This window comes from Pogona vitticeps, chromosome ZW-PAR (assembly GCF_051106095.1).
Source record: "Pogona vitticeps strain Pit_001003342236 chromosome ZW-PAR, PviZW2.1, whole genome shotgun sequence".
In the NCBI taxonomy this organism is placed as follows: Eukaryota; Metazoa; Chordata; class Lepidosauria; order Squamata; family Agamidae; genus Pogona; species Pogona vitticeps.
Window position 1 is genome coordinate 3,610,251 of NC_135800.1, and position 15,222 is coordinate 3,625,472.

The following is a 15,222-nucleotide window of genomic DNA, read 5'->3' on the forward strand; positions in this document are numbered from 1 at the left end:
GCTCCTTCTGCGCAGCAAAACACTGCACGGATCTGTCCGACCTACTCGATCATCCCAGGATGGACAGGAGAGGTCACTAACCCTGGAAAGAGAAGACCAAGAACCGGGACCTTCTCCGCAGTTGCCCCCCCCATCTTTGCAACGAAGTCCTACCCAAAATTCACCTGGCCTCTTCACTGGATACTTTAAAGAGATCATTGAAGACACGGCTGTTTAGACGGGCATTTCGAGATATTACACCTACAGAGCACAGAGGTCCTCTCGGCTCTTCAGTTATCCGTTCCGCCATTTTGTTTTTGTTAATGGCTTTTGGGGCTAGATTGAGGACGAGGAATCCCCGACCCTCTAGTGGTTAAACTGCTGTACTGCAGTCGAGACTCTGCTTGCGACTTGAATTCAATCCCAATAAGCTGAGAGACCAACCTTGAAAGTTGCCTGAGCCTTCCACGCTTCTGAGGGCAGGTAAATGGAGTACCCAGCTTGCTGGAGGGAGGGCAGCGTCCCGCCTACATCATTAAATAGTTAAACTGCCCAGGAAGTGCTTGAAGCCCTACAGGCTGGTATATAAGCAGCACACTTTGCTTTTTTCCCGTTCCGAATGTGGGCTGGGAGAGACCAAAGATATTCCCTGGTACATCTAAGGAGACCCTTCATCTCATGTAGCAGCACGGGCTCTTTATATACTCTTCCATATGTTCTTAAGTTCGACTGGAAACAGACGGCTCCAGATCTGAAGGCTGCCAGTCCATCATGGAGAAATGACATTAAGGGAGCTAATGGCGATTCAACCAACCTCCGTCAGGGGCCGATGCAGGGCTGACTTGACTGTCCCACAATCTTTCTAGTGGGAGGAGGCCCACCGGCCTGGCCCCGGTCACATTCTATCCGTGGGGTTCTTCTCCAAAGGACAGTGGCTTAAGGGACTCACTCCCAGCTCATCATCTTCTCAAACAATGTAAAGAAACATTAACGGAATCTGATTTCCTTTAAATTACACTGTCGCCAGCAGGCATAATTGTGTTAGGCCTATTACATTGCTTCCTTAAGACTTTATATTACGTATGCTTAATTGAGATACAGGGCTGTTTTTTTCTTTTTTTTCCCCAGCTATAAAAATGGCAGCTCCTTTATTAAGGCTTAAATCTCCCTTCTTAATGACAGGACACTTCCCCCTCAAGATTCAGAACCTGCAAAATCTTTTGTGATAATCAGATGGCAGCTGCTTTAAACAAGCACTTTATAGATGTGGTGTTTGCACGATCCTAATGGGGCCGGCAGGATTTTACAAGGGAGGCTCCATTAGCGAGTTCTCCCAGCGCCGGAGTTCAAGCCGATGGATTTATTTGGCAAATAAAGATTCGGAAACGAAGCCCTCCTAAATGCAAGAGGTGCAAACACCCTCTGCCATTCCCGGACACTGGAAACCCAATTAGCCACGGAAACGACTGAGCAGCCGGACTATGTGGATCTAGACTTCTTGAAACTGAGCAGAAATCGCTTAGAGGTGGGGTGAAGCTAGAGCCAAAGAAAAAGGCCCCCATTGAACTTGGTTCCTGGGGAATGTTCCAGATGGCCTACGAGCAGGAAAATGGGGATAGAGGAAAGGGCATTAGAAGACCTTCCTCTTGAGAGGATCCTTGGCCAGCAAAGCAAAGAGGCTTCCATGCACCAGAAGGTTTCTGGAGCTCCTCTTAAGGATTTTCTTCGGCAACCTTCATTGGTGGTTTTTCAACAGGGGGCGAGTGGCCATCTGTCAGGGGAGCTTTAGCTGTCGATGACCTACATGGGCAAGGGGTGGGACTAGATGGGCTTTAGGGTCCCCTTCCAACTCAACCGTTCGAGGATGCTAGGCATCGAACTGGAGAGCGAGGCAGCTTGTTGGCCAGAGGGGCAGCCAGGATGATTTCCCTGATCAGAGTCCAAACTGGTGGGTTAGCCCGGTCGAGAAACTGGAAGAAGACCCATGTATAATGCCTATGAGGGGAATGCGACGGGAAAAGTCAGGGATGGCCTCAAATCTAAGCCCACAAACTCTCTTGTAGCAGCCAACCCCATAAATGGGTGCCAAGGAGATTGTTAACCCGAAACCTGCTGTTCTCATGGGATGGCCTTCAGCTGGAGTGTTTCAAAAATGTGTGTGTGTGTGTGTGGAAAATACCGCTTTATTCTTTCTTGCGGAGTCTGCGGACTGACAGAAAGATAAGCAAGTAGGGCAAATCAAGCCTGAACTCTCTCTGAAAGCAAAAGCGAGGAAACAGAGGCTATCGTGCTTCGCGCCTATCGCAAGAAGACAAGGCTCGCTGGAAAAAGCAGTAATATTGGGAAAAGTGGACGGAGCAAGAAAAGAGGAAGGCTGAACCAGAGAGGGACTGGCTCTATAAAGAAGCCACAACCTTGAGTCAGAAAGGCTGAAAGGACAGTCTCTGGATCTTAGATCAAGGCCAGAGCCGAGAAACACCCTTTCTCGAGCCAAGGCTGTATGATGCCACTGCCTTTCAGAGCACCTCCAGCTGCGTGGGACCGGAAATCCCAACACGCTGGACGAGGACCATGGGATGTGTAAATCAACACAACTGTAGGATACCGAATGGCAACTCACCTAATCTCCCGCCAGGGCAGTCAATGGCAGGGCTCGGATGGGGGATGATGGGGGATGTAGTCTAACCACGTTGGGAAAATGCTGGCTTCGGAGCAGCTAAAGAGCAGAACGGTGGGCTAGAGGGGTGAATGATTCCCCCTCGGTTTGAGGCAGCCTCGGGTCTTCACAGACACCCATATTTGAAAGAAACTTTTGAAGGCTATTCTCCTGCATCAATGCCACGACCTGCAAGTTAATCCCTTTTGGGTTTTTTAAAAATAAAAATAAAAGATCTTGTTGCTTTGGCGGAACTGCATAACCATCTGTTTATGACACTTTCCGGTGCGCCTGAGAAAGACGAGATGGAGGACGGTTGTGTTACATGAGATAAAAAACACCGAAACAGAATATATTGGAGAACTCAAAGAGCCTTATCTTCCCCTCAGCCTTGCTCCTTTTGCCATAATTCATTTCAAGGAAGTCCCAGAAATAATTTTTGATGTAAACTCAGCTGCAAACATACATCACTTTGCTGATAAGATCGCAGGGACTGGGGAGAAAGCATCATTCCTTCAGGCACCCAAACGGGAGCGCTCTTTCTCCCCCTTTTCCAAAGTTCAAATGGGATTCATCTCCGAGAAATGCCCCCAGACTGGGGAAGGGAGAGCGTGCTCTGCCGTGATCCTCTCGCTGGGCACGACGGGAGAGGAGCGAGGTCACATTGAACAAAACGAGGCCGTTGAAAATAGCGTAAAATGTTCAAAGCCTCAGCATCTCTGACGGGTGTCCAAAGAATGATTGAAACGGGATGGGTCCACCTCCGTCTTCCCTCTCGGGACAAAGATTCTTGACATCAATCCTACAAGGACTTTGAAACGTTCCTGGGCCCTTACCGGACAAGACATACCAAATACAGAGTAATTTATGGCTCACAGAGGCAGGTTGGGGAGAGAAGACATGGTCTTGTTTCCGCTGTTTGCCCACTGAATCAAGAGGAAGATCAACGCTTTGTGTTTGTGATTGAATTGGTCTACTCTAATTGAGAGTAACCGACGCTTCAGGCTTGTGTTATGCTTAATTTCAAAACCCCGGTGATGGATTTGAACATTCATCCTGCGCGGGGACTGAAATAACTGCAGCCTCACCCATCCCAAATCGAGGGAACGACGGTAGGCGCAGGAAATCTGGAGAGCTGAACTCAGAATTGTGTGTATGAGTGTGTGTGTGTGTGTTTATGTGGGCCCTCTTTTTTTGAGCCCCTGAACCTTTCTATTTGCATTCTAATTATTTAGGGGCTGACTTTTCCACGTCAGAAACATGCCACCTCTCTGCGAACAATATATATCAAGATATAATAATCTGTTTGGAACCACTGGACCCTAGTGCAAAGCAGCACGTATCCCGATGCAACGGCACAAACTGCATTTTAAAAGATTTGATGTGTGTGGGGGGGTGGGATTAAAAGAGGGATCAGCTCAACGCTGAACATACAGTCCTCTACTCTTCTCATTCTAATCAGAACTTCTATCAATCCATCCATCCATATATTTCCCTCTTTCCCAGTACAGTAGGATCCTTCTACCTGTAAGATCAATAACCGCTCATTCATTTATCCGCTGCCTGAAAAGACGAAATAAAAAAATCTCAGAAATATGTATTTATGCGTGTATTTGCCAGAACTGGCCACTAGATGGAACCAGAAACCACGCAATGTGTAGCGTTCAATACAGTACTTCAGAGTTTTCCGCCGCCTACGGGGTGTGTGTATGTGTTTGTGTGCGTATGTAACCAATCCCCTGTGGATACTGTATGTCCTACTGTATGGAGAAGACTCACCCGGTGTTGTTAATAAGTCCATCCCATAAATCAACTTCCTGCTTTGGAAGACTTACCGGAGTCTGAGCCTGTGCATCTTCCGGGTGTGTCTTAAGAGTTTTATGAGGGCTGGCTTTTGAACAGCACGGTCCAAACCCGTATGGGGAAGGAGTTGAGCAACCATCATCCTTCTGGCTTCTGGCGGGGGGGGGAAGGAGGATGCTTACGGGAAGAGGGGGAAGGAAAGATGAACAAAAAAAAAAGGGCTGCTTACTTGGGCTCTTTTCTTCCACAAGGTCACAGGTACAGAGGAGTTCACAGTCAACGGAGATGGGCTTCTGCTTGATCCAAAACTTGCTGGCTTTCTGATTCGTCACCGGATCCACCTCCACCTTGTCTCCCGAGATCCCTGAAAGGCCCCACGGGGACCCAAAGAAAAAGAACACCCACCCAACTGTGAGGCTTTGAGTTCAGAAAAGTTAAAACATTCTCCTGGCCAGTGTGATGGAATATAATCAAAATAAAACAATAAGGACTAGAACCTTTTTTTCCCCTTCTGGTTTGGCATCTTGTGGTGGAGCAAAAGACTCACGTATACCAGAAAGTGGAAGTGTGTGGTAGTTCACCCTCTGGAGGCTCAAGAAAGACCGAAGGTAGCTCAAGCGTAGAGCCAGCCCTCAATTCTGCATCACTACAAAACTCAATCCGCAAGCCCCTAAGAAAGCTTGTGTGTTTCTAAATCTGGTCTTCAAGGAGGGTTTCAATCAAAGTGCATCAAATAACAATAATGATAATAATAAACGGGACCTCTTATGACATATATTACTGAAAACAGAGAAACTCAGTACTGGGTCGACAACATCCAGAGTTGGTCTGGAGGTGGGACGGACAAATCGTACGTGGTTGACGTACCCCTGCTGTCCTTTGGTATCGAGTCGCTAGCATCCCTGAGTGTTAAAACATAACCAAAAAAAGCTCAGACTAGTGTGAGTAGGAAAACAGTAGCGGTTACAATCATCATTTTGAATTTCACTCGGCGAGCGAGCCAACGGACAAAGGAACGAACCCACGCGGCCGTTCTGCTCATCCAAGGTGCCAGCGGAGCAAACGAAGAAGTTAATCCGCCCTGGGAGAAGCTTGGTAATTTATAACAGATTCTATGATGATTTTTCCTCCTTCTCTTGAAACACCCCCCTCCCCCCCGAACGAAACAGCCTGGCCGGGCAGCTGCAGAAAAGGGACAGCGTCTCCTTGCTTAACGTACAATTACAAGGTTTCGTCTCTGACATGAGTGACCAAACCTCTCTCTATAGTTTTTCATAGTGGCAGCTGTGCAGGGAAGACTTAAAAGTAATTACATTTTTAGGTCACGAGTTACAGGTCAAGGTCACCCTGAAATAAGCAAAAGGAATAAGGAGTATTTAAAAACAACCAAGGGGAGGCGGTTTCTTTGTTTAAGCCAAAAAGGAAAGGAGGAAAAAAAGAAAAGAAAAGAAGAAAGCAGAAAGATCCTATCCTTATCTTTATTTGTTTGGGAAATAGGAGACCCTTCTAATATATATATATATGTTTTTAAAAAATGGAGACAAGGGGGCTGTAAACATGCACACACACACACAAACACAAACACACTTTATCTCGAGCCGTGGCCTTTGCCAAATGTAATAAAACTGCAAAGATGGATCAAACGCCTACAAGAGTCTTGGAAGAAATCTAGGGGGTGTTGAGCAAATAAACAATAGGCTCCCTTTTCTGAAAAAGGCATCCGTCTTCTAGTCTAGGGTGGCCTGGGTGCTTAAGATCAGCAGACGTGGAGAAGGGAGAGACTGTGAACCTAACAAAACTATGCATGCAATTCTCATACACTAATTCATGATAAAGAAAACCAGTGTTTTGCTTGTTCCAGTCATCTCCTGCCTTTTGATAGCAGGTAATGAAGAGCAATAACTTGATGACAATAAAAGCTACCGAGTAAAGTGGTCTCTAAAGCCAGCGGTCCAAAGATTGAGAAGCATTAGGTCAATACCCTTAAAAAAGAAAATGAGATTTAAAAATAAAATCCCTTCCTGAAATTAAACAGGCATTTGCTGAAAAAAAAGAAGCAAGCAACATCTGGGTGAATGTGGATTTCAGGAGGATATTCCGCACTCTGGAGCCACCACTGAGAAGGCCCAGTGGCTCCTGATGTCGCGAAACACACACAGAGGATGCCCTATGATGGTATGAATACCATCAACCGCTCAAAACTGGTGGGAAACAGTAAAGAGTTGTTAGTGTATGAAGGTGCAGGGATTCTACCCCAGACATGGGAAACGTTGCTTTTCTGGATTACAGCTCTCCGAATCACATGGCCAACGTGAGATGAAAATAATCTCAAATGCAGGTCTGCGTCGTTCCTAAATGCCGGCAAGACTTCGCACTTTTGCTTTCTGCTTTACAGACATTACGTTAATGAGCGGGTTATATTTTGAGTAGATCCCCTGGGAGCGGTTGCTAAATAATAAGCTGACTCTTGCATAAATCCCAACTTTTTCGCTGCATCGACTCTAGTTGGGCTAGCAATGGGATCAATTTAGGTCCCCGTCATTTCATTTCACACTGGAATCAGAATGTGCAAGACTGAACGACGGGCTATTTAACTATATCTGAGCTCTTTATTTTAATCTGTTATGGCCGTTGTTGGGTAGCCTATGATGCTCGTTGGTGTTCTGGGCTTTATTTACACTGTGAGAAGAAGACCCTGCTTTGATCTACTCTGGCGGCATCTGCCCTTCGCAATGGCAAAAGAGGGGATGAGGGTTTAGGTGTTCCGGCCATCAAATCAGCCAAGCAATTTTCCGTTGGCTATCCTTGCCATTTAAATAGTCTTAGAAAAATAATATCAGAACTGGAATGGACCCTCTGGATCATTGAGTCTAGCCTCTGTCAAGAAGATCCTGTGGGGGGGGGATCGAACTCTCAACCTCCCCTGTAGCAAATGTGTCTAAACCAATGAGCTATCTAGAACTCCTATCTATTACAGAAGAGTTGATGGGCCTCAACTCTCACAGGCTCTCTGCCCGTTTGGCTGTGTCGCTCCGGACTGCTTCGACGACTTGTAGACCGCAAGAGGGGGACGTTTCTAGCTAGGGAATGGAACAAGATGGCCCCGACCCTCAGTAGTCCTCTCTCTCCCTCGAAACCGGCGGTGTTCGGCAACCGTCGGCCCCGAAAGTGAACCGTTGGCAGGACATAGTGGTGACCCACCTGGGTGTTGTGTTAACCTTAGTTTCTGTGGGCATCAAATGGAGTGTAACCCTCATTTTGAACCTGGCCTCTCCGGGAGCGCCTGTAGCGGCTTCCACTACCGAAGGCGCGCATTTCAATTAATCAAGCCGCGCAATTTGTCAGCCAGCGCGCCGCCCCCCTCCCTGTCTGAGATACCATATTTCAATTACGCGCTGTGTCAAGAGCCCCAAAAGGATGCGAGGAGAGCGAAAATAATATGAAAAAGCCAGATTCTCTGTCAGGAGAGGGCTTCTTTATTGGAACATTTCACTCTAGGCAGCCCGATCGTTAGTTGTCCAAAATCTACATATCTCCCTTGTGAAAATATTGCCAGCAGCTGTCCCCTTGACGTTAAAAACTGCTTTGTATTTCCGCTCGGGCCCCCGAGACGGGAGTGCCGAACGAAAACCCGCGGATCGTTTATAATGGAAATAAACCAGATTATCTCCTCCCATCCCGACCTGAACAGACCGTCTTCGACAGATTAAAAAAACAAGTGCGAAGAGTCCCTGATTTCCAACCCCCCCCTTCTTTTTACAAGGGAAACGAAAAGTACATTTCATTCGGTGTTCGCTCCGAGAATTCGCACAGTGGAGTCAATATTGTTAATGCCCCCATGTTAATTTGATAGGATTTGTCAGGTAACTCCACTGGAAAATTATATAAAACTGTTCCAGATGAACAGATGATAGTGACGTGAATTAAAGTGATAGAACAATAGTGGAATATAAACCAGAAATGACACTCAAAGTGGCTGTTGATTTATTGCCATCCTGAGCCTGGTTCTGGGCTTCCATGTATATTAGCACTACAAATCTGGGTCCATTTAGCCGAAGGATGCTCATACATACATCACCAACTCTTGCTCGAAGCCAAGGTCACTTTGCGTGGCATCAATCTTGCGCTACGGAGGCTACTTCACACACACACACACACGTACCGGCACACACACACACACACACACAAAAAGGCAGGGACAGTGGATTGAACCAGCGGGCTCCTCTTTCTCTCCCCTCCCCAGCCCATTTCATCTTTCTTTTATCATGTAAAGCGCACTTTAAACTTCCTATTATTTTTATCTGCAAATTGTTGCTGTATACTCCCATCTATTATAACCCTATCGCCGCATCGCTCACACCTGCTCGCTCGGTCGGCTAGCTGTAGGACCACGTCCTTTGTCAATTCGGTCCTTGCTCTCTCTCTCTCTCTCTCTTTCTCTTTCACAACCACGACCTCACCCTTATTTTTTTGTCGGTGTTTGCCGGGTTGGGCTGACAAGAGTGGGAAACGTGTGTTTGTTTCTATTAATTCTGGAAAATCGTTAGAACTCATGGGCCATCGAGGCCCATGATGCTTGAGAGACAACCGAAGGAACAGTCCAGGATTCCATCCAACATTTCCATTCAAACTATGGGAAGAGGCTACCGTCCGAAGTTTGGAGAGAGGATAGGTGAGGGAGGAAGGATCATGCAATTTCCCATCAATGGACAAAAGGCAGTATTTCAAACCACAGAGATGGAATCTGTCAAAATCCTGGCAAGACTATGCCAACAAATATGGAAAACAAAACGATGGCCCACAGACTGGCCACATCCAATATATATTTCAATCCCCAAGAAAGGAGATGCCAAGAAGTGCAGTAACTATCAGACCATAGTTTTAATTTCCTGTACAAGCAAAGTGATGCTCAGTCCGTTGCAACAAAAGCTTTTACCTTGCACAGAGTGAAAAATGCCTGATGTTCAAGCTGGATTCTAAAAAGAAAGAGGCACTTGATATCATATTGCAAACATCCACTGACTGCTAGGAATGCACCAAAGGATTTCAGAAGATCAGTCTGTGCTTTATAGACTACTGCAAAGCCTTTGAGCGTGTGGATCATGAGAAACTGGGTTGTTCTGAAAGAAATAGGTGTTCCTCAGCACTTCTTTGTCCTGGTTGGTCATTTGTCCACCTGTATTGTGGACGAGAAGCTACCGTCCTGAGACCCACCAGGGACATTCATACCTTAATGAGGTCTTGCATCTGGATCTCCTATCAATCCAACACTCTAAACCAGCAGTAAGTAGCCTCCAGGGGATCAGGGCCCATATTGGCCCACTAGGATGGCACAGGGAGGCTGTGCTTGTCATCAGGACCCCCTCCAGTCCTTTCTAAATGGCCACTCACACTTCCCTAGAGCAATGGTCCCCAACCTTGGGCCTCCAGATGTTATTGGACTTCAACTCCCAGAAATCTTGGCCAGCAGAGGTGGCGCGGTGAAGGCTTCTGGGAGCTGTAGTCCAAGAACATCTGGGGAGCCAAGGTTGCGAACCACTGACGACTAGAGGATATAGGGCTGGTCGGGTGCTTTCAAGGAGCTGGCGTGAAGGTTCTGGGAAGCCTCCTGCAGCTCACTTGACTCTCACTGCTACGCCACACTGTCTCTGACCTCACTGTGGATGCCAGGGTGTGGACATGCCCACAGCTGGGAAGAAGACCTAAGAACTATGGCGAGAGCTCATGTCAAAAAGAATCCTTAAAGGAGGATTACAACGTCAACGTATCTGAAGGAGCCACAGATTGGGGGGAAGAGATGAAAGGGACAATGGCCCCTCCACTCCACGAGGCTGGCCAAGAGCTGTCCCTTCACTCAGAGAAACGAGAGCCATTTGTTTCCCTGGAACAGACTCTCTGCCGTTAAAACCATTTATCTTTAGCGATCTGTCGCGACCTTTCCGAGCTCTTATTTCTGACAGCTTCCAGATACAAGTGAGTCAAAGTTCCCTGGAAGGAAACTATCACCCCGAGATAGTTTGCTCAAGAGGGGAACACATGCCGTACACCAGTGCCAGCGTATAAATCCTTCCTTAACAAGACAGCGCAATAAAAAACAAACACAGAAACAAAAGAGGGAGAGAAGAGACGGGGTGGATTAAAAAAAAATAGCAAAGAGATCCTCCAAGTGGATGGTTGTTTTTTTCTGGGAAATAACAATCGCAGTCCAAAAGGGGTGATGATAAAGTCCTTACGGCTTGGTTTTAGGGCCTGGATACCAAACAATCAAACTCTGCAGAGTTCGTCTATGTTATCAGATTTCTTAATAGCTGCAGAATTTTTTGTATCTCGAAATGAAATACATTTTCTTTCGTTTCGGGGGGGGGGGGGTGTCAATGGGTTCGTCCGTTACAGCAAAAAGCTGCAAAGCGTGTGTTTTCCTTGGTACAGACTCCCACGGACAGCACAAAGAATGGCCTGTAGTCCAGGAAAGCTGATGCAACGAAAGCCTGCTCAGTTTTCAAGGAACCACAAGCCTTTCTTGTCCGTTCCCCCCACTGTTTTTGAGAGCCTTCCGAACGCCAAATTTTGTTGCAAATTTTAAGACGATCACAAATTTCGCTAGCACTTTCCCAGCGTTTCCACCACCCGCTCTGCTCCATTGTACGGAGCCAGAGTCAAACATGAATGAGCAGCAAGGGTATTTTTTTTTCTATTTAGAAGTCAGGAATCCCTCTTTAGCCCAAGTTCCTTCGGCAGCCTTGAACTGCCGATGTGCCCGATTTGGGGGAAGACAACCCAGTGTCTTCCAGTTGTTCTGGAGCACAACTCCTGTCATTCCTGGCTCTTGGCGGAGGGTGACGGGACAGCAATTCAGAACAAATGGGGAGCTCCAGATTGGACCGGCGATACATGCCCAAAGCAGCCCCTTCAGGGAGCCCCCCCCCCCCCAAAGCAGGAAAGGGCCCCGCTGGGTTGTTTTCTTTTGTGGCCGATTTACCTAACTGAACGTCCGTGGTGAACCGAAGCCTGTGGATCATGCTGACTTTGAAGGTCTTGTAATGGTGGCTGCTCAGCATGTCCTGGACCGTCGCGATGTCGATCTGTGGATCTTCCTCGGGAACTTCCTCTCCTCTTGAACCTGCATCGAAATCAGAGCGAGAGGGAAACATTAGCCTGTGGTTTTTGTAGTTGTTTTTTTTGCCAACGTGTTGTGAACAAAGGAGGTAGTGTTACAAGATGACCAAGATCATCCTGGAGGCTGGATTAAATTTCTGATTAAAATTCTTAGCCTCTGCCTTCCACTGGGGGGCATTGGGGGTAGCAGTGGTCAGTTGCAGGACCTTGAATGATGGACTGGAGAATTCTTGCCAGACTCAAGGTCCTTTTGAACTGCTCGGCACCCCATAAGTCGGTTTCAAGGAGCCCTTGGTAAGCAGGACTTGGGGAGTCTTTTCAAGGTGTGTCTGTCTTACATCGTCGTTCCAGTCTGATACCACTTTGCCTCTCATGGGGGATCATGGGATTTGTAATTTTGGGAAAAAAAGAAAAGAAAAAGTCGTTTGGCAGGCTCTGGAATTCTAGCAGACCCTGATGAACTACGGCAGCATCTGCAGGATGGTGCCACAGTGATTTGAGCAAAATCCATGTGCTGGGGAGAAGATAAGAACTCTAAATGTCTTCCATTAAGGGAGAAGAAGTACCGTATTTTTCCATGTATAAGCCACCCCATGTATAAGACGCCCCCTTTTCTAATCCAAAATTAAGAAATCTAAGTGGGGCTTAGCAAGTGTAGAGGGAAAGGGATCGAAGCGCTGCAGGATCGCTTTGATCCCTGCTTTCCTCTCCACTTGTTTTTGTTCTCTCCTCAGCTTGCTTCCATGTATAAGATGAGCCTCAATTTTTAGTCTAAAGATTTTAGACAAAAGTATACTCTTATACATGGAAAAATACGGTAACTAGGTGAACACATAAGTTCCTAATTCTATAGGAAAACAGGCATCCCACAGCCTTTCCATGGAAAGTATTCCAACCCACAATCCTAACTGAAACACCCAGTGTTTCAGTCATAAGCTGCCTATATTCTGGTTCAAACTTGGAATATTATTATTATATTATTTACTTCTTCCTATTGCAGAGCTGGGTTCTGGGGGGAAAAAAAGAACGAGAAGGAGGAGGGGAAAGGGGAAAAAAGATAACATTTCATTAAGCCAAAACGCCAATTATGGAAAAAAAAAGTTTTAAAAAACCCATACATTTTACGATGTTGGATTAACACCAATTTAAAAATTACTATAACGTGACATGCGATTTTTTTTCCCACAGAGCAATTTCTATGCCAGCCTGCTAATAAAGCATCTTAGCTGTAAATGATAATTCAGATGCTTTTAGATAAAGTGGTGTGGGGGATACGGCAGAGAAAATTGATTTAGCTTCTCGGGTAAGATACCGGGAGACTGACACGTTTTGTTTAATACTCCAGCTAATGTAGTCCTAAAAGCCGAAACAAGTGCCAGTTTCGCAGCTTTAAATTTTGTCGTGAGAGATTAATGAAAACTTTTAGATTTATTTTATTTTATTTTTTTACTGATTCTCCCCTCCTCTTTTTTTTTTAAATAAACGAGAAAGATGGGATTTTAGCAGCGAGGCCCAAAAAGTGGCAGTAAAAACCTGGGCGGGGGGGGAGAGTGGAGGGGGAGAAGAAAGGGGCTCGTCAATTTCTATACATTAATTCCTGCATGAGACTTTAAGGAACCGGCTCTGCAGATTAATGCTTCTAAGGTATGACCTTCTAATCCCCGGGTGTGTAAATTGATATTACGAACATGTTCTCGCCCAGAACCTAGCCAGGCCTGGCCCTACTTAGCTTCTGGAATCACAGAATGATAGACTAAATAAGTGGGAAGGGGCCTCGAAGGCCATCCAGACTGACCCCCCTGTTCAAGGCAGGAATCCCAAGTCAAAGTAGATCAGACAGACGGGGGTCCAGTTTTCTCTTAAAGGCCTCTAGGATCTGAGCTCTCTCCATCTCGCGAGGTCATAGGTTCCGTTGTCGTGCTGCTCTAACAGTTAAGAATTTTTTTCCCCTGATATTCCTCCGAAATCTGGCTTCCTGTGGATTGAGCCCATCGTGACGTGCCCTGCGCTCTGGGATGACCGAGAACAGACCCTGCCCCTCCTCTGTACGACTCTCGTTCAAGGATTTGAAAAGCACCACCCTAATCTCCCTTCAGTCTTCTTTTCTCGATGCTAACCCTTCCCCAGATGGGATCAGAAGTTGTTTGGGGTGGGGTTTTTTTTTTTTTTTGGTGGCTGTCTCGTGAAAGGGAGGGTGGGAGGAGGTCCCTTACCATCCAGACAGCTGTGCCGCGTCCTTGGGAGTCAAAAACAGAATGAGGAGATTTGCAGGTTAAGAACCAAAAGCTGGGAAAAGTTACTTTTCGGGATGCCCATCTTCGACCAACATAGAAAGGCTGGAAATGGTAATGTTAACTTTCCCAGGCTGTGGTCAAGATGCAGGCTCCAGTAAGGGTCAGCGAACCGGACCAGTTTTAGGCTTGAGCCCCCTTCCTTGGCATATACCCAGCTCCTGCAAGTGTGTTTCATAGACCTTTTAAAGGACCCACAATGCTTCCACAGGGAAGGGGGATGATGGGGAAGCTCACGGGTCCTCTTGTCTCTACCTGGCCTACCTCAAAAAGTCGTTGGAGTGGTAAAGTGGAGAGGTGGAGAGCCACGTTGGGGGCCTGAAGGTCACTAGGGGGAAAAGCGGTCTGCTCATACATATTATTTATATATCATAGGGTGTGCAATTCAATACAGCATGTTACAGTACGGCAAAGCTCCCCTTATCTGCTGATTCACTTATCCACGGCCTGAAAATATTTAAAATATTGAAGGAAAAATACTAAAAATGTATTTTTCTAAAGTTGAAGTTACCAAAACTGCCCACGAGAGGAAGAAAGACACCAAGCTATGTACAGTATATAGTGTTCTCTATAATCGGTGTTTTTCAGCATCTGCCGGGAGACAGATTCTCCCATGGATACAGTGGGGGAGATAGATAGATAGATAGATAGATAGATAGATAGATAGATAGATAGATAGATAGATAGATAGATAGATAGATAGATAGATAGATAGATAGATAGACAGACAGACAGACAGACAGACAGACAGACAGACAGACAGACAGATAGGACAGAATAGTATATATGTCTACTATACACAAATTAGCCTCCTTTTTTAATATAAAAGGGAGTGAATTCCAGCCTCTGCTGTTTTTAATCTCTGTATTATTCAAGCTGAGTTAGTTATAAATAGCAAAATAAGAATGAAGTCGAGTATCTGAGCAAGTCCCTTATCAATTTAACAGGGGCGGCTTGTCTTCTTAAAAAGGGAAAATAAAGAAAAACTGTCCAGCTAATGTTTTGAGAACTGCCAGGGAATGGACGGATGATGTGTGCCCTAAGAAGCAGCCTCCCACTCTACCAGAGGCTCAGTTGAGGATGCACAAATTAAGGCAGATGGACCCATCATCGCCATTTCACAGCTCTGCGCGGTGCGAAAAAATAACCGGACTTTTGAATCTGAAACGTCAAGCCGGCTTGTCTGATCTCCCGTCATGCCAGGAACAAATGGGATAACCCAGCAAAAAAACCCTGATCTCCACCCCACAGCGACCCCTCAGGGCTTCACAGGGTGGTGGTGGAGGGGGGGATGAAGGGCCAGGTCTCCTCCGGAGTTGCCTTAATCTCTCCTGCCACCAGCTCCTGGGCTGATCTGGCTTGGCTACAGACCAACAG

General features: G+C 46.4%; 1 protein-coding gene and 1 long non-coding RNA gene across 8 annotated transcripts in view; one reads left to right on the forward strand and one right to left on the reverse strand.

Annotated features, from left to right (window-relative positions):
• Positions 1 to 15,222, forward strand: part of LOC110082923 (uncharacterized) — a 93,161-nt gene that overhangs the window by 47,331 nt on the left and 30,608 nt on the right. For 2 of the 5 annotated variants that reach the window (XR_013539686.1, XR_013539687.1), the window contains one exon: positions 4,690 to 6,491. The exons of the other annotated variants lie outside the window; for them this stretch is intronic. This is a non-coding gene — a long non-coding RNA (uncharacterized LOC110082923). Of the gene's footprint in view, positions 1 to 4,689; positions 6,492 to 15,222 lie in introns of those variants that run through there. 5 annotated transcript variants of the gene reach the window in all.
• The window catches only part of MAPKAP1 (MAPK associated protein 1), a 119,309-nt gene that overhangs the window by 18,495 nt on the left and 85,592 nt on the right, over positions 1 to 15,222 (reverse strand). For all 3 annotated transcript variants that reach the window (XM_072985018.2, XM_072985017.2, XM_072985016.2), the window contains 2 exons: positions 11,418 to 11,558; positions 4,668 to 4,802 (listed from right to left, as the gene is read on the reverse strand). In XM_072985018.2, coding sequence (XP_072841119.1) covers positions 4,668 to 4,802; positions 11,418 to 11,558 — 276 coding nt within the window. The remainder of the gene's footprint in view (positions 1 to 4,667; positions 4,803 to 11,417; positions 11,559 to 15,222) is intronic.